Source organism: Habropoda laboriosa, unplaced genomic scaffold (genome assembly GCF_001263275.1).
Source record: "Habropoda laboriosa isolate 0110345459 unplaced genomic scaffold, ASM126327v1 scaffold119, whole genome shotgun sequence".
Classification (NCBI taxonomy): Eukaryota; Metazoa; Arthropoda; class Insecta; order Hymenoptera; family Apidae; genus Habropoda; species Habropoda laboriosa.
In genome coordinates this window covers 801,357-820,720 of record NW_017100225.1, presented here as the reverse complement: position 1 = coordinate 820,720, position 19,364 = coordinate 801,357, and the positions used below count along the sequence as shown (strand labels likewise).

The 19,364-nt window shown below is 48.2% G+C and overlaps 1 protein-coding gene across 1 annotated transcript in view; it reads right to left on the bottom strand.

The window, feature by feature from the left end:
* LOC108571155 (synaptogenesis protein syg-2-like) overlaps positions 1 to 19,364 on the bottom strand; it is a gene marked incomplete at its 3' end in the record, with an annotated part of 80,310 nt that overhangs the window by 30,013 nt on the left and 30,933 nt on the right. Inside the window, exons 4-6 of the mRNA XM_017933134.1 lie at positions 15,216 to 15,326; positions 10,769 to 10,996; positions 3,626 to 3,777 (exon numbers count right to left, since the gene is read on the bottom strand). Coding sequence (XP_017788623.1) covers positions 3,626 to 3,777; positions 10,769 to 10,996; positions 15,216 to 15,326 — 491 coding nt within the window. The remainder of the gene's footprint in view (positions 1 to 3,625; positions 3,778 to 10,768; positions 10,997 to 15,215; positions 15,327 to 19,364) is intronic.

Below are 19,364 nucleotides of genomic sequence, written 5' to 3'. Positions count from 1 at the left end.
TCTCTCGCTCCGAGATTTTTGTATCTTCGTGGCGTCGAACGTCTCTCTCTCTCTCTCTCTCTCTCTCTCTCTTGAAAAGTTCACCGTTTCTGCAAACATTCCGTCAACGATTTGCCGTCGACTCGTACGTTTTGTCGCGGTGTCGTTGGCGTTTTCGTCACTCCGCGTTACGGACGAGCAATCTCCGAAAAAGGTATTTATTCATCGAGATAAAGCGCGCGTTCCTCTGTACGTCGCGTCGTGGCAAATTAGGCGAGCACGATCGGGAAGAGAAACGACGTATGGACGTTGGCGAAGGGAATCGATGAAACGGAAAATGAGAATTTTTCGTGTTCCAGCGAGTTCTAGCAACGCGGCGTTCGCGTTAGTCATTGATTTCCCTGCTTCTCCGACGGGACCGCGTCCTATCCATCTACGAAAAATAGCTACGGGACATATTCTTGGGACCAAGTTTCCCAGAGGTGGCCGGTCAAAGACGCTCACAGAGCCGTGCTTTTGTGCACCGGGACATACGTGCCGCTATCCTCTTTCTTTTTCAAAGAATCCCTTTGACAGATAGCGAACTTTTTACCCCGTTGATCCCATCTCTCTTTGTTCTATCCCTCTCGACTGTTTCTTCGATATTCCGCGAGACAGAGAGGGACTCGTCTACGAAGATCATCTTCTTTAGTGGACACAATTCGAACGGCCAGAGTGAGAAGGTTTTCACTTTGCGTACGCTATACAGCTCTGTCACTTTAGTATTATCGTGTCTGTAATTCACTACGTGGTTTTCACTTTGCGTACGCTATACAGCTCTGTCACTTTAGTATTATCGTGTCTGTAATTCACTCGTTCGACGTATGGCCACGTCGATTGGAAAATTGGAAGGGCCGTTTTAATAACGTTGTTCCACAGTGATATCCGATTGGAATTTGGATAAATCGTAACGACAGTCAATCATCGTCGCTACGTTATCGAGTGTACGAAATTATTAGCAGAAACTGTAGTCACATGAAATGGATTAATTATAATATATCAAGTTTCTGTTTTAACCGGTCCTGGTTACATCCGATTACGATTATTCGCATGGTTATTGTACATGGTCGGCGTAAAAGCAAATATCGTGAAATATTTTCGGCGGGTATCTTTGCCATGGCATACTGTACATGCGTGCGTGTACGTGTGTACATATTTTTTCAGCACCGCACCGAGGTAAACGTTTCCTTTTTTCGTGATAAACAACAAAAGCTTTTTTCGTCTATTTTCCGACGGCTTGGCTTTCTCGCTTTCGAATACGCAGGGGTCAGGATTCGAGAGCTCGGGAAAGATTTATGTTCGGCGGGAGCATGGCTATCGTTAATTAGACTAATACGAAATCTCGATTATTTTTTTTCCTACCGTAACGCACGTCCTCGTTTCACCGCTCGTAACACACGTAGAAATAAACCGCAATAGTTTTTTCTTTTTACGCGTTGGCAGTTTTATCGATATGTGGGGCGAGCTCTCGCTACGCACAGGTATATGTCCGTCTTTAAATTTCCAGGTGCATCGTTGCCGTAGGAAAACTATGTGACGCGTATAATATCGGGTTAATTTCGAAAGCGATCATTCGTAGAGGTCCGAGTTACGGTGGTCGATGGAAAAAAACCGGGCATTTCCAAAGATTAATTCGTAAGAAACGGAACGCGTTGAAAGTTACGAGCAGCCGTGTCGTTGGCACGCCACCACGCCTGCTGCATTGTGTATTTTTTTCACTCCTTTTCCGTTCCTTCCTTTTCCTATTTCGTGAACACGCACACAGGCATACACGTACGCGAGAGGTGGCCTTTTTACGGAGAACCGACGCGACGGAGCGCTGATCCGTTGGAAAAAACCAAGGAACGTTCGATTCTCTAAAACATCAATTACTTTCCGTCCAACTGTTCGCCACTTTCCAAGGGGAACAAGTGCGCGGCTGACAAGGATTATGCGAGCTTCCGGAGTTTAGTTTCCCTTACTCTATCAGGCGTTCGCAACTTTCCCGGTTTGGATCTAAGTTGCAATCGGGAAAGTTACAGGGAAAAATGCCACAGTTTCCTCGCTAACTTGTCCGATATTTTCCTAATGAAAATCGATCGTAGTCCCGTGCACATGCTATCGCGCGCAATCTTGTCACCGCGTCTTTACGAATACGAGAATTTCAAACAAGTTTCGGGATCATTTTCTAGTCCCACGACGAGGGTACAGTTTCGAGTTATTGAATTATCCAGTGAAATTGCCGCAGGAGGTGTTGAACGCGCTGCTTACGGTGTCAATTCCTCCTCGGTTAACTATCCTCCGGTCATCGGGACCGAGCAACGTCGTTATGCTTTTCAGCCGAAATTCATTTGGGCAGAGCGATGTAACAGCAAACGAGTGGCCTATAATCTTGGCGGAAGTGGCAGGACACAGCTCGAACGAGCTTTTCCGTGTACTACTCGTTACGCGTTTGATCCTTGGGGCTGAACCACTTTCTCCTTTCTCTGTCTCTATTTCGGGGGAGAAGAAATGGTCCATAAGGCTTATTCAACCCTCGATCCTCAATTCCGAGAGCTTTCCCCCCGTGATAAAAAATTCTTAAGCCGGTCACGGGGGTCACGCGAACGATAAGTAAGTAGAGGATTACCATGCTGTTGAAAGATAGGGAAAAAACCGGTTTGTTTGCGAATGGTCGTTAAACGGGTGGCGAATTGGCGTCGTTTCGTAACGTCGAGAGAGTTGAAAGAGGGACGACGCACGGTGGTGCTGTTTCTTCAAAATCTGGTGAAAATTCAATTTTCCAAGTATATATGTATATATATATATTCCTTAGATATCGGCCGAATTTAAATTCTGCTTAGCACATCCGATTCTGATGTCTCCGATCCGATTCTTTATTTCAAACAACACAGTCGTAATTAAGAATCGGAAAATAATGAGTTTTCACAAAAATTAACTTGAAAACAACGTCTATACCAGTGATATTAGATCCTCCAGATTTTCGAATTCTGCAACTCGAAAAACGTAAGAACGCCAATTTTGACGAATATCGTACGAAATTAGCAGTTTTGGCCAGCTTCTCGAGAAATGGCACCACTGTGCAATCGAAGCATCGTTTCGCCTTCTTTTTTCTCCTTCGGCGATAATACGGCAACCTTCCTAATAACGCTATAAGAGCCACCTGAATTTACAGAGATGCAGTGGCGGAATAAATTGGACCGTGAATGGAAATCGGGAAACGGGACGAAGTGAAGGAGGCAGCAAGATTCGAGTGGGAGAGAAGAAAAGTAGGGGAGGAGGAGGAGGAGGTAACGAAGAGAAGCGCGTAGAGGCGAATTTATTTCGAAAGTACTTTCTTACGCCTTCTCGTTCTAAGGTTATTCCCCTTCTCGAGTATCGTTATCGAAACGTCGTTATTTTTATTCCTCTCAGGTTGGAGAGAATTGGATTCGAGAGAACGTTGACAAGGTGAGCATCAATCGTTCCGGTTCGTCTCGTTTTCTCTCCGAGTAGTGTCGAAAGTTGCGTCGTTGTTTCAGTTCTTCGAAACCTTTCGCGTTCTCTCGATGTATCGCTCCTCGTTAAGGGGCGATCAAGTACGTTTACAACGTGGAACATGTAGGTACGAAAGGTATGCGATACTCACATTTTTGATGGTCCTCTTGAGCTGCTTCGAAGCCTTCCACCAGGTTAAGACAGCCGGTGGCTTCGATCCCGTGCTCTGACACCTAGTCTCGTACTTCTTCCCCGCCGAGAGAATCTTGTCCTTTCCCGTAATTTCCACTTTGAGCGGTTTCACTGCAAGCATTCGCAGACGTCGATTAACCGATATTCTACGATATTGTGGAATTAGAAATATAGATAGATGTTTATTAACAAAATAGATGAACAATTCTACTCTACTCACGCCCCTTGACTTTTCCAAACACACTGTCCTTCCGTCCCTCGCACGCCGTACTTTATAGCCAGGCCGTTCGTGGGCCTCTCGTCGCCGGGGTTTTTCCCGTTGGGTTTGGCTATCGCCGTAAATTTTCTTTCAAGTAAGCGTGCAACGCGAACACTTTCGCATCGGCGAACGGTTTTCCGCGATAAGCGTTATCTGGCGCGATAATTGAGTCGAAAGCATTTCCCGTTATCCCTCGGAATAAAACAGAAGCGGTAAGAAACGAAGGAAAGAAAGAAAGGGGAAGCTTATTAAACGAAGCGGAACGCGATAGCGATACGTAAACGTAGAGTAGGGGCGGCGCAAAGAGGACGGTGCTCGCGAAACTTTTCGACCCGGCCATCGGGAAACTGTTCCGGAGGCGAGATTTTCAGATTGGACGGGCAACTTTGGCGAACACAAGCTCGCTTAATCGTCCGGAATCTCTCTGATCGTGTCACCCTCGTGACTCTGTGACGCTTTCAGCTTAATATGTCCTTGTTAGCTGTTTCTCGTTGTTTCGTTTCCCTCTGTATCAGTTGAATTTCTGTTCGATTAGGTGGTCGATTTTTCGCCAGCGCGGAAAACACGTCGATGAAAAATAACTAGTTGTCTAACGTTGAATTTCACGGTGGATCGAGGGTAGACAGGGCGCTTTCAACGAGGGGCAGGTCTTGGCTCGTTATTAATTAGATGAGACGAGATTGCGGGCATGCGGCTGGCCAACGGGAAAATAACCGGGTATTAATTAAACGTTGGCGCTCGGTGTCGAAAATTGTGCGCGGACGACAACCGGAGAGAACAGCGTAGCCATTCCTCGTTACCGGCCTTTAATTATCCGTCATTGTTCGCGGCTGTTAAAGCGTTCGTCATTCCGTGCCTACGCGTTTCCGTCCTCGGCAACTTGCCGGGTCGAGTCTTTCAAGCAGGTCGATTAACGATCGTGGCGGACCGTTGGTTTCCGGGGCTCGTGTATACAGCGGTGGAAGAGCCATCGGAGAAAAGTTTCTGGGTCGGCTCGTTACGAAGCCACGGTTCGTTTTGCCGTTAGAAAGATTTTGATCGTTTCGCAACTTCTTCGACTTTAGAGCCGGTGGAGATAAATACAGTGGAAGGCGACCGCGCAATCGCGCCTCCGCGACCAAAGATTTCCAACTTTTCTCGCTGATTCCTTTGCAAGACCTCGGTGAAACTTCCCCCGAGACGTAAATTTGCACAGCGACCGAACTCTCTGGGTCCTCGGACCGCTTGAATAATCATCCTCGCTTCTTCCGTCTTCTAACCTGCTCCCTTGCAGTTTTTTCTTCCTGTTACCAGCGCTATTTCTTTTCGAACCTGCGTCGAATTTATAGTTGAACGGACGGTGCGCTGCCGGCGTTCCGTACAAAAGTGATTATCCGAAAGTGGACGAAAGGGGAAATTTATATTTACCATTTGCCACGCGCTTCCGAGACGCGGAGAAAACTGGAAGGAGAAACGACGCGTTTTATGCAGAGGACCGTGGCGTCACTCTAGCTGCCGGGTGAAAATTGTGTCAGAGCCAGACTACACCGCGAACAACTTTTTTGTTCTTCCCTGTCCACACAATTCTGATGTACTTACTGATCCTGACAGTTTCGTGTGTTTCGGAACACCGGTCCCGTTCGCTGTCCAAACAGAAACTTTCGCACACCTCGACGGAAATTAAACGAAGATCGTAATAACGATCGGAGCGGCTAGAGAGACTTAACATTTGCCTATTTTTATACAAAGGACACGAACGAGTTTCCCTCGTACACGATTTTTCCCTGTTAAATCGATCGAAAAGTGTTCTCGAATCTGGGGAAAAGTTTCGGAGGATGAGCCCCGCGGTAATAGAGATCGATGAGGAGAGTAGGTGTGCGGAACAGGTTGGAGAAGATGGAGCATAGGTGAGAGGCGCGGTGTGCGGTGGAGAAGGGTGCGCGCGACAAGAAAAAAACGTCCGTGTAATTAGAACTCGTAGGGAGCTCGAGCGAAAACAAAAACAGCCGGAAAATTACTGCCGGTAAAACTCTGCGGCGAAGTTGAAATTTAATTTGTAAATCAAAATTCATGTCGTCGACCGGAGCAGACTGCGAAGAACCGTGAATTTGGCTCTCGTTTTAATATCCCGCGCCACAGCCGCGAGATAATCTTTACGCCTTTCTTCCTCTCTACGGCGGCGTTACGCAACCGTGTTTCCTGTAATTCTCGTTTTAAATTCATCCGAATCTCTTTGTATGCCAAAAAAGGGAAGGGAGGAGAGAAGAAGGAGAAGTTTGCGCACGCGTCTCCGACACTTTATTTCCACGTTTTATACGGGGGTATTTATGTTTTTAATATGTTTAGCAAACGGTGTGCTCACCGGCGGGGGAATAATGCTCGCGACGGTATAGAGGGCAGAAAAAGAATCGAGGAGAGGAGTTTAAATGGCTGGTTCGTAGATTAAGTTGGTTAGTTGTGGAACGAGGGAACATTAGAGAACGGGCCGTATGCGCCGATCCTGCGAATTGTCGACTTAAGTGAAATTTCACCGAGACTGGCTGCGATTCTAAGTGATATTATTGGCATAATTTGGCAAAGCCGCGGCTCCTGCTCGCTAACCTCGCGCCGCGATCCAATAAAGGTTTCTTCGGGAAACACGATCGCGAGGGAAAGGTCCGATACGTTTGGTGGCTTTGCTAAACCTTCCTCGGATAGTTTATGCAAATCTGGCAAACTTTACCGGGATCTCTGGCACGGATGTTAAAAGTTAATATCGGCGGTTGTTTAATTTCCATCGATGGAAATTCCGCGATTCTGATACCCTGTACTTGCTACTTGCCTCGAAACTGGGTCAAGTTATGTATATTTTGGTTCGTCAAGGGGATACGCGTTTCGCAACGATCCGTCGAAAAGCAGGGCAGTGTTATTAGCTCGCCGCGAGTTCGGTTATCAGCAGCTAAGAGTTACATCGAGGAAGTTCCTTCGTCTCGAGAGTGGTTGAAAGCCTTCCGTTCTTGGTTGCCCTGGTCCGAAAGTACTTCTCAGAGTCGTTACTCGCCGTTTGCGACTTCGTGGATCCGCAAATATCTCCAGTTTCATTCTATTCGTGAAATCGTTCTGCCCTTGCCCCTTTAAACCAACTTGGCTTACGAGCCAGTCTTGATCTTTTCGATCGTCCGTCGGCCGATCACCGCGACTCGTCCTATTCTTTTTCTTTCTTCCTAGTTGCTGTTTGTTTCTCTCGGTTTTATCACCGAGAACGAGATCGAACGCTCCACCGATAAGGGAAGAAACGTAGGTAAAGAAAGGAAGATGGAGAGAATGTCCGATCATTGCTAGGTGGCTACTACTTGCGAGTCGGATAATGGTTAGCCGTCTGATTCTTGAACGACTCTTACCTCTTCCGTTAATGTTCGTCTGGTATGAAAGGCTAACGAGGAAAAGAGGTTCGTTAATTTTCTTACTAATTAAGGGGAAATCGATAACGGTGAATTGATCGGTGCAGTTTTCCCGAGAACGAGATTTCTTTGTTGGTCGCGTTGAATGTAAAAGCAGAAGAACGAGATTCCTCGACTTGTTATCAGAGTCGAGTAATTTTCTTAGGGCCGATGAAAAGTCCCCCTAATTTAAGATTACTCCTTCGTTCCCTCGCCACCTTTTTTCACGGCGTGTAACAGTCTTATCGAATTATACGGAAAAATATGCCCAGATGTGGCTGTCCGATACGGAAATATGCAGATGTATTCGATGCAAATGGCAAAGAGTCACTCGAACCGGGTGCATTTTTGGTCGAAGGGGGACGTGCACCCCGGCTCTGTCTCTTCGCTTCGTTAGAATTTCAACTGTATCGATCAAGAATCCTCGAATTATTCAACGTACACTTGAACGGTCGTGCCTCCAATTAGTCCTTGTGAGATTAATGGAAAGAGGGGGACTTTTATTTTCAACCCAGACTACGTTTCACGCGACGGAATAACAAAACTGTCGGTCGGTTCGAATGGAAGGCAACCAATTCTTACCGGATCGACTTGGAGAATTTCACAATCGGTTTCTGTCCAGCTACGTCCACGTTAAACTGTTCCCGAAGCCCGCGCTGGCTCCCTAAATTCGTTCCTGTTGTTCTTCCCCTTCTGATGATGATAGTCACACGCGTGCATCAGGGTAGAAAGTTAACCGGTCCGTAGTGGAAGAGGAAGACTGGTGAAATATTTGTCGAAATATTTGCGAGGAATTATTAGGCGAGTTGCCTTGGTGTTGGTGCAAATGAACGATCCCCGACCGAGGGTGTGCAATCGATTCTCGTGCGCGCGCGTGTCTGCCGTCCAGTCGGCTCTCCAACTCGTTAGACTTTCAAGTAGTTGAACGGAGTGCCCTTCGATTATTCGCTGCGCGCCTCATCTAACCCGGTCCCAATTAACGAAGGATCGAGGAACCGAGTTATCGGCAGAGTTTCGATGTTTCGTTGGAACGCGCCGCGCCGCGCCGGATAAACCTGGAGTGGTCGTTAGAGATCGCGGAAGAAAAATACCAGCGGAGGAAATTCTCCAGCGGTTAACTACTCGACGCGATGTCGCACGCCAGCCTCGTCTGCTCCTCCTATCAAACGGGGATTCAAGAACGAACGAACGGTTAAAGAGTACGAGCGGCGCGATGTTTGTCTTCCCTTGTACCGTACCGAGCACGTAGTGAAGTTGCTCTGATACAGCGGCGCGCCTTTTTCCAAGTCGTTGAGTATTTCGACGGATACCTCGAACGAACCGCGATTGTCGTCGTTTCACGTGGTGAATGGACGCGTCATACTTGTATACGACGCGCGGTGCTCTACCGTTTCGAGTGGGTGAGAAAGTTTCGGGTGACTCGGCTGCTTTGTGACTATTCGCTGTCTGAGAATTTGGTGTCGCACTTCAAAGGAGTCACAGAGGTGTAACGTTATATACTCGGCGAGAGACTTTCGCAGCTGAACGTGGGAGTTTCGCTGGGAAATGATAATATCACCGGTTCCTCTTTACTTATCTTAGTTGGCCAAGTATGTAATACTTTGCGAACCGGAAATCTGCTCGGGAAGATTCCTGTTACCGGTGAAACATTTACAGGAGGAAGGAGAGAGAAGGTAGCTGGTGGAAAGTTTCCCCCTTTTTGGCGAATATTTTCTGACCGGTTTGAAGGCGGTTTTCAGTTAGCGTGTATTTCCCAAGCGGCTCTTTTACATTAGCGCCGCACAGCTTCCTTCAGAATTACCCGCTTCGGTTTCTTCCTGTATCCGTCGGCCGGCAAGATTTTCCGTCGCGGGCAATTTAATTTAAAGTTGTTTGTTCGGTGGAAAAGTTTCGCGCGCGATGAATCTCGAGCGAACCGACGACGAGCCGGTGCTTATGAAATTATTAATATTAATTTCCCGCGTCGACTTGAAGTCTGCAATCGCTACCAGCACCGCTGCGGCCGGTCCGGGGAATTTTTAATCGGATCACGAACTACGGAAACTCTTAATCCTCGCGAAGAATCCGAAAAGAGTCGGAGAAAGCTGGTCGGCCGGGGAATCACTTTGAATTTTCAAGAAGAGATCGATTCCTCCGATGGAACGAAGATGGGATTGGACGCGGTATCGATAGCGCGAAACGTTTCCAAGCGGGTTTAATACCGCCCGGTGAAAAACGAGGATGATACCGATTCGCTGGCCTCGCCCCGGGGCTCCAGTGCCGTGATACATCGCCGGCCGTATTTTTTCCTCTTTCTCGATCGCTAAACCACCGGTCTGGCCAAAAATTAATTCCATTTTCTCCGAGAAAACGGTAATCCTGCTGGAGCCAACTGTTTACAGGCGGGCGGCAATTAAGACCGCGAGATGCATTTACCCGGTGGGAATTTTTCAACTTTTAACGCTTCACGCATTCCTTTTCGATCAGTTCAATTGTTCCGGGAATCGCGATAGATGGGTGTTTCGTGTCGGCTCGCCGAATCGTTCGCCGGTCGTTCCCCCTTTCGACGCATACGTGTGTACGTATCGTATACATATGTATGTTCGTATTCCATAAAATTTAATTGAACATCGCTGCGGGTGTACCGCATCGTATTGGTGTACGCGGCTCGCCATGATTCGGACAATTTCAGGCAATTCCAGAAGTAACGTTATTAATGACATCGAACCCCTGATTGCCTTTCGGCCGTGATTCCCACTCTTCCTCCTCGCTCACGGACGTGTCTCTGTTTACGTAGCGATCGTTTGAAAAAATGTTTCAATTTCATCTCGTCGAGATCTAATATTGCCGTTCTTTTTTTCAACTTTGGAAGTTTGTCCATTTCGACGGGTCGCGGGCACGGGTGCGAGCGGCTTCCGGGGGGCGAAAAAATTCTTGGCCGGACGCGCGACCGGTTAAATATTCGACCCTCTTCGCCCCGACTCGATACGAAAAAATGCCCGTACGAGCGCTCGATACCCTTCCTCTCTCGTCTGAAGTACTCTGGTCGCTTTCATTCGATGCGCGATCACGTGTAGGAAAGTTGCAAAAAAAAAAAAAAAAAAAAAAAGGTTCGTTCCATTTGAACGGGTATGTGTCGGGTGAACGGGTACAACGAAACCTCTGTGGCGGCGGGTCAAACATTCGAGTTTCGAACGAAGCGATTTCCTGCTTCACGGGTAATTAGGGCCGTTAATTATTGATCGTTTCATTAACATAACCGGGTCGGCTTTCACGGCTCGATGGAGGGACAAATTACCTACTGTTCTCTTAAACAGATTAAGCGACGTTATTGAAATCTTCGGCCTTTTCTACTGCCGGTTAATTGCAATGCGGCATTGTCCGCGTTATCTCTCTCGATTTAAATTTCTTGGTCGTGCAACGATAGGTATAATTAGCGGTACTGGTAAGCAACGGATCCACTTACTGTGAAGCTCGATGATGACGGCAGTGGTGGACGGCAGTGCTAAATGAGTATTGCTCGCCTTGCAGAACAGTTTGGCATGGTAGTGGCTCCTCGTGAGACCATGCAGCGTCACGTTGCTTATGGTTACGACGTTGGTTTCACCTCCTGGCCCTTGGGTCTCTCGAATCTCTGACGGCGCATCGATTATTTGCGACTCCAGAAACCATGCGACTCGGGGTCTCGGTTTACCTAAATCGAACAGACCAGTCATCTTAGAACGTATCAAGGGCCTAACTTATGCATTTGCAAATTCCCTTCTCCCTTGATCAACCAGGCGTCTCTAACTGTTTACCGGAGAGTAACTCCCCTTTACCTTTCGGTGAATTCTGGCCGCGTAAAACGGGAAGAACGGTTGGGGAAATGGTGGCATTGCGAGTGAATCCTTTCGCCTGCGAACAGAGAGACGCGAGGCGTTCTCTCTCGCTTATCCGTAGCAAACAGGCTGATTGTCGGCTAGGACAATTGAAGCAGGTGGACTAATCTAGGTAGACGGCGCATTCGTGTCTACGAATGTGTATCAGAGGCTGCGAGCTATTCGTCAATCACGTCGCCCGACGGTTCCTACTTGGTCGCAACAATAGCGATCTCAATGGAGACCGCTCGACGTCTACTCGTCAATTTATTGGTCCCGATGTACCGCCTGCGTGGCTACCTAATTCCCTCAGGTTAATTATTCGCGCAAACGTGCCGTTTAGAAATCGGCAAACGTTCAGGCTCGTAATTATACACCACAGCCTCCCGAGGCACTGCACACCGCGGGTACCTTCTACCATACCGTACCGTACCAACGAAGATATTACATTGTTGCTACGATTCCGATGAACCCTAATAGCGGGTAACACAGTTTCACGGCGAAAGCGTATACAGGCGAGCGAGTCAAGTGCTGGTTCATTTCGAAAGCGAATTATGCGCTAGGAGGAGGAACGCGACGGGTAGGGGCCGGTAAAGTGACAGGGACGAGGGATCGTAGGGGGGAGGAAGCAGAAGGGTGGAAAGAGGGATCGAGGGTGAGTGTCACACGCTCTCGACTTTCCGGTGCGCGTCGCCGGGAATTATTTCATTGCTTCTCTGAGAGCGGAAGTAGAAAATGTGGAAGTAAGGGACCGAGGGATTGCCGGAGGAGAACCGGAGGATCTTTATTGCTCTCTCCTCTTCCACCTGGTATCGTGGAGGGAACAGGTACGATATATCACGGTGGTTCGCGGGCTGGATACCGCTCGGTTGTAATAGTGTTACGCGACACCCTAGCATGCACAATAAGAAAGGAATTTTAGTGGCTCTCGAGTCTGGCTCCCGGGTATACTTGCCGGAAACGATATAGCGAGGTCGTTAATTCAAGCGTTAACCAGCGGCACCGATTGACGTACCCGCACTCAGGACCGTGCGCCATTTCTCAATTGCTATTTCTAATTTCTGCTTGGAATCTTCAATGTCTCAATTGTCGTATCGGCGAAAATGAACCTGCAGCTGTTAATTTTTAAACACGCTGCAACGGGAAGAGCAATTCCGAGCTCTGAACGAGGCTCCAACTCCTTATCTCCCTCACACGGCCGTTTCGCCGGTTGAATTACGCGTCTATATCGCTCCCACCGACTGTACGTTTCACCTCGTTAAAGGGAAGCGGCCAATTTCTCTGTAATTTCGACTCCCCCGCGATAGGTAAACCTGGAAATTTAGTAATTTTGACGAACAATGGCGTTGGCGAGTGCCGCACCGAGAGCTTTCTAATAATACTGCTAAGCTTTACCGAACTTTCAAGATTTGTCTCAAGCGGAGCAATTAGCGTTTGCCGCGAATAATAATCGTTCTCCACCTTTGAATAGGCCTTTTGATTTTCCGCTGACGTTCGCCCGAAATTCCCCTTGCAGTTTCCCTCTATTTGCCTTGGCGGAACTTGCTTCGAAATCAAATACCGATTCGTCGGGTAAATTCTCCGCGGTTTCTTTTCGTTTGTTTTGTTGCCGTATTTGCGGCGAAGCTCGGAAAGAGCTGCGATAGTAAAGATCACGTGGGAAACAATGAAAGAGAAATTCAGCACGGTCCGTGGTTGCGTCTAGGCGTGTGTACAGTACGTCCTACGTGTAAGTAGACGGATAAGGGGAAGAAATAGCGTTACCCCGTGTGTCACGTTAAAACAAACACTTTACCTCGGAACCGGTGTAAAATTACTTTCGCGGTGACGTTTCAACAATGCCCGGGCAATGTGCTGTAGGTGGAGAAGGGTGATGCGTGGAAAGGTTTGAAGACACGCCACATTGTGTGGCGAACAATGCGTGATACAATAGGCGTCTCGCTTAGCTGCGTTAAGCTCCTTGATTGCACATCACCGATCGCAGTTACCACCTTATTCACGCTAAACAGCCATTCTTCGACTTAACGACGGTCGATTAATTCCCAAAGTGTCTATAGCTCTCGAAGGTGAACGAGCTATAGACAACGCTCAACCTCCGATTTTGCCACGCTCTCACTTAAACCGGCACACTTGGTCGAATTCTATATCCCGATAAAACGGTCTACCTGGCACATCTCTACGTTTTCAGAGACTACGGTGTAGTTTGATATTACGTATGGAGGGTGAAAGTACGACACGTTTTGCGTCGCGTTGGACAAGCCTGTTTCACAAGCGTGTTTCAGTTCGGTTTTCACTGCGTTTCGTAACGTTCGACAGCGTCCAATGTTGACTGAAATCAAAGAACGCTCCGCCGTGAAGTGAGTTTTTGCTCCCCTTTTGTTTTACCGCCGCGGACAGGGTGACAAGACTGGGAAAGTATTCGCGGGAAAAGTTTCTTGGTGGAAAAAAAGCCTGGTTCTGTTCCAACTAACGAGCAAAGTAAACGTACAGTCGCCGAAATTTTCGTGCGGTAGGTACTTGGAGAAGATTGTTTCGAGGACGTTGCGGGAGGTGTCGGTAAATATTATTCTCGGCGTTGGTGGATCGTTGAAATTTATTAGACTGGTTGAAGCTCCGAGGCACTGTTAACAAGGAAAAGCAGATTTCAACTTCTTTTCCCAGTATCAGCAGTTTTCTAGGTAAACAAGCGAGAGTTTGGGTTTGTTGGGAAATGCAAAGTATGGCTTTCAGCGTGCTCGTAAAGCAAGAAGAAAATATAAATTTGTCGAAAGTTCCATAGGTCTCCGGCAGTCGTTATTGACTCGCCCGCTGTTCGGCTACTTGAGAGTTTTGCCGACAATGCGAACCTTTCGTTCCGACGCGATGGGCTACCTGCACGCGCGTACGAGCGATTGGAAGTTGGTTTTCCCGTCGAGTGACAAATCGCTCGTCCATAGAACTGCCGGGTTTAATTCGGTTAAATTATCAGGGCGTAATTTTAATCAGAGGAGAGTGGGACGCGAAGAAGAGGGGAAAAAGTTGCTGGTTGAATTGAAATTCTGTAGAATGTGGTTCACTCGTTAATATTCGACGTTCTATTATACCCTGTAATATCAGACGTAATATAACGAAAGTTAAACGTTCGGGAATGTTGCTCGGGTGGAAAGTTGCATCGACGTTAAACAATGTACAGCGTGGCTCGAGTGGACTTTGAGTTGATCGGCGGAAAAGTTGCAGCGAACGTTTCGCAATTGTACGAACAGATTTTTTCTTGGCTAATGATTAGCGCGGCGTCGAAACGGATAATTCTCCGTCTCTAGTCGTGGCTCGTGTACCGAGGGCGATAGTTTTCAAGATTAACATTGGCGTAGATCCAGAGGATTGCGACACCTAGCACGCGAGGAGTCTTGGAAAAACCGAGTTTCGACTCTTCTTCGTTTCCTCTTCCTCCTCGTCTAGTTCGCATCGTACTTTCTTCGAATAAGCGAATGCCGGGCTGTAAATGGAATTGGCCTAGCGCCAGTGAATACTCGTACTCGGTTCGAGGAAATGGGATTTTTCGTTGGGTACGTAAGATTCGAAAGACGTTTCTGCATCCCACGCCGCGATTTACGCGTGAAAAGCTCTCCCCTGGCTAAACGTCGCGTCGCGGTAGACGTTACATTTGCCTTTTTGTCGCAAGAGAAATTCAAGGATCGAAGCGTCGATGGGGGGAACGTTGTATTTTTCGAGGAAATTTCGTGCTTGGATATCGCCCGCCAGCTTTTCATACACGATGCGCAGCCACTTATAATAATTCATCCCCCTAATCGGTTGGAAGTAATTTCTAGCGGCGATCCATTATTCCCGGTTTTCTAAAGGGAAGCTGGAGGCGGGGTTTAGCCGGCGGAGTTCTGGCCAATTAATCCGCGCGAACGGAACACAGCGACAGATTATTTTCTGGCGAAACAAATGGCAACGTGCCGGCTCTGAAAGGTGGCGGTAGATGCGGGTGTGCAAACGGTACCGGCATTTTCTAGGGTAACTACGTTCACCCTGGTCTCTCGTTAATCTCGAAAAACAAAGGTTGACACTCACCTCCGTGAACCTCGCAGACGAGGAACAGGTCAGCTCCTTCGGGGTAGGCCTCCAGGAGTTTGCTCATGTCTCTTCTCTTCGCGTCGTAGATGATCGGCTTGGCTGGCGGTACTGGAAACAGAAAGGAGAACCGAGACGAGTGGAGATATCGCGAGGATAGTTGTTCAGATATACGCGGAGAAAACGGAAAGAAAAGGCCGCTAGGAAAATAGCTTCCACTCGACCCTTCCTAATATTCCTCGGACACAGCTGGAATAAACGCAAACTTGTCGCGACAACGTCAAAGGGGAATGGAATGATTCGAAGAGAAACGAGAAAAAGATGGAGGAGCGAAGTTTCCTAGTCGTTAAAATACCCTGTAAATACAGTTTGTCGATATAGGAAGAAGCTCCGTGAATTATGGAGCAAAGTGTTTTGCATAGGACTGGCCTCGCGACTCGAGTGTGCACGTTCCAACCCTTCCCCGCTTCTGCTTTACAAATAGGCAACTGTACACTCGACAATGGAAATTATTTGTTTCCTCGCAAACCTGTCGTTTGCCAAACAATCTCGAATTCTTTTCGTTACGTGGTCGTTTCAACTATCGACGATCGTGCCGCGGTTCTTAATCACGTCGCGATCCAACGACACGGCCGTAAAATCGTAAGAAGCGAGGACTCGCGAGGAGAGACGGTTTCCAAGCATTTCTCTTGCTCCGTGTTCGTTCTTTCGAAATGATTGCCTCTTTGCCGTCGATACGAGCTAGCCGGAGAAGGGCAACAAAGGGAACGATTCGCCGATCCCTTAAGGAAGTGTGTGCACCAACAGACGGACGTTGTAACCTCGTCCGAGATTACACCGAGATTGCCCAAGACGACGTTTAGCAGCGCTAATGCCAGCATTCACGACCTTTAATAGCGCGTTTATCCCCCGTCTCGGCCCATTTCTCTCCTCTCCTTAAAACGCAACGTTCCTTGCACCGGCCATTGTTCTTCCGACAACCGAGTCGCGTTTCCCTAGAAAAACAGCATTCCATTCCTATTGTCTCGAGTCGAGCGTTCAATTTTCCCAGCGAATATTCCCCTCCTTGGCCGAGTTGTTGCTCTTTGGACATTCGCGCGTTACTCCCGATTTCGCGTAAACAGTTTTCCAGCCTCGTTCCTCCCACCGTATTTCCTGCTTTCCAGTATCGACGCGTTCCCTCTCGCTGACAACCAACCTGCGCAAATTCGACGCGTTCGCCACGATCCGGAAGATTCACTCCGTATCGTAAGAATTGGTGCGTAACATTTGGCACGATTGAACTGGAGAATCGTGTCTAGTTTACCGGGTAAGGTTTTCAAAGCCACGGGAAATGGAGTAAACCCCTAGGGGGCTACGATTTACACGGTTTCGCGTGTTTCCGAAGTCGGAGGAACGGGGAGTGCTCGGGGAAAAAGGGAAATAAACGCCAAGATTGGTAGGTGGAAGGGTGAGTGGAGATAACGTACCTTCCGTTGGCGCAAATTCTGCTCGACTCGAGCCGGAAGACGCGATTCACGGGACATGGCCGTTTCGCGCTGGTCGCGTCGTAAACCGGGGATAGAGCCACGGACTCGCGCCTTTTACGTTCTTCCGCGTGTACCGGCACGCAGAGAGACCCTCTGGCGAATTTCGATCGTAAACTTTTATACCCGGTTGCGTTACGTTTAAAAGCCGTCTCCTGCCTGCCGAAAAGATAAGAAGAAGGAGAAATTACGTTGCTAATCCGACGACCGTTCGGCGAAATACACCGTTTAATACCGTTTAGGGTTACCTTTGCCAATCTCTACAGGTTTCTCCGCTGTTAAAAGCCAACCAACCGGGTACTTTTGGGATAAAATGTATCCCAACGCGTGCCGTTGAACCGTGCAATTATTCTTTCTTTCATCGCTTTCACCGCGATAGCGTGATCCGGGTAGAAAAAGGCAGGGACAATCGCGAAAGAAGCTTCCCTTGCGACAGGTTCCAACGACACCGTGTACACGGTGGCACAATAGCTAGCGCAGAGATATCCGGTGGACCGAGAAAATATATTGCTAATAGGGTTTGCAACACGGCCCGTTAGTCGAGAGTAATGCCTCACCGCGGCCGATATAGGTTAAGCTCGTTTAATGAACTTGGCTTGCCTTCTCGCACGTTCGTTGCCTTTTTCGCCCCTCGACCAACCCCTCACAGGGCATCCGTCAGATTTATCGATTTACACGCACGATGTATCACGCACTCGTTTCTCTCGAGCTTTAGTTGCCTCTCGAACCGTTTCACTTTCGTTTCGTTCCTCCTCCTCCTCCGCGTATCCGCGCAATCTTGCAGAGAAAAGAAGGACCTCCTCTTGCTCTTGCTCGTTAATTGTCGCGTGAGAAGTTCGTCGGCACGTTTCATCTCGTCCTGACGTTATATGGAATATCCGTTCGGCCGAAGAACAAGGAGAGTGGACGCACGGACAAGAATACAGAAGCTAGGAAACTGCGCGCGGAAGTGGATCCTAAGGTGCGATGCCAGTCTCGTCACGTTCGACGAGTTCACCGGATCCTTGGAACCGCTAACGTCTCGTCTTGTTCCTTATTTCGTCGAGTAGCTATCTACGTACATACATGTACAGCGCGACGTTCCCATCAGTTGCGCGCGCCCCTGTACCGTGTCGTCGCGTCGCCACGATCCGACCACCATTTGTTTACCCGACCGTGCGTGCCTGTACACGCGTGTATATGCGTGTGTTTCAACGAGAATATTCAAGCACGACGTGTAGAGGCATCTATACCTAACTCGAGGCTCTGTATAGCAGTTGCTATGCATAGGTGTAGCTAGGTATAACTTGGCGAGCAGCTATCTCTTCCTCGCCACGATCCGGATGCACCATTTGCGGGATATTCTCCAACGCTATTGGGCCACGACGTGCTCGATCGCATACCTTCCACCTCGGCGCACCTCGGCACGTAGATTTAAATCCGCCTGACCCCCCCTATGACAATTACCAAAAGCAATTTATTCGACAATCCGATTTATCCCCCTTTCCCCGGTTCTTTTTTCTTTCTTCTCTTCTTCCAAGAAGTCGTCCCGAGAGTCTTTCAGCATTTGCTTTCCAGTCGGTTGAATCTTCCCTCTGCCGTGCAGGCGCGATGGAACGCTTCAAGAGTGATTAACGAATAAAGTATCGGCTTCCGGTTTATCTATCGCAGCTTAGGCGCGAGGGACGCCTTGGTCTATCGGCGAAGAATACGTAAATACGGTCACGGGTGTATTAGTGCATTACTAACGGTATTATCCGGGAGGAAGTTATCGGGAACGGCGCGTAATGCTCGCGATATTTCAGAAATTACGAACATCGCCGTATCGCCGCATCGCCGCATCGCCGCCTAATTTTAGGAACGATATTTTTCTCCTTCTCGTTGCTTTCCTTACCTATCGATTAAATATAACATGCTCCCTCTTTTTTTCGATTATTTCACCGCGATTCGATACCTGTCACGGTAATCGAGAGAAATTTTTTAGCCACGGTCGGAAACATTTTCACGGTATTTCGAGGGGAACGGTTGGAAAATTTTTATTGAATTTTGCGTCTGGCGCGCGACACAATTGAACTACGTAGGCTGAATAAATCTGGCTGCAAAATATCCGGGACTGATCGTCGAACTTTTATCGATAAACGCGATACCAAAACGGTTCGATTGTTTTTCCGCTCATGATCTCTACGAAACTGGCTGCTAACTAGTTTTTAAACGCGGTATCGAGCGAAAGAAAGGTGCGGCACGAATCGACAAAGCGAACTTGCGGGCAGTCGGTGTTCACGGTGACTGTACAACTGTACCCGCGTCATACGCAACTGCTCTCTGTCGTTGCAACCATGAATTTTTCCTCCCAGCCATTTATAACCGTTGTAACGCTTTCGACGGTGTTTCAGGGCTCGTTTTATATTTCCACCTTTGCTCCCTTTCGTTTTTAAAAGTGGTCGCGTGGCCTGTTGAATACGTTTCCGTCGAACGGGTGATATTCGGTAGATTAAGTTTCTTCCCTCAAGGTTTTTCCCCCGGTGAACAATTCGCTTACGTTAAGCAAAATGTCGATAGGGTGGGAGGTGCGCGCAGCTTGGCAAAGAACACCTCTAGAAGCACGGAAAATATTCGGACGTTTGGAAATCTATTGAATTACCGG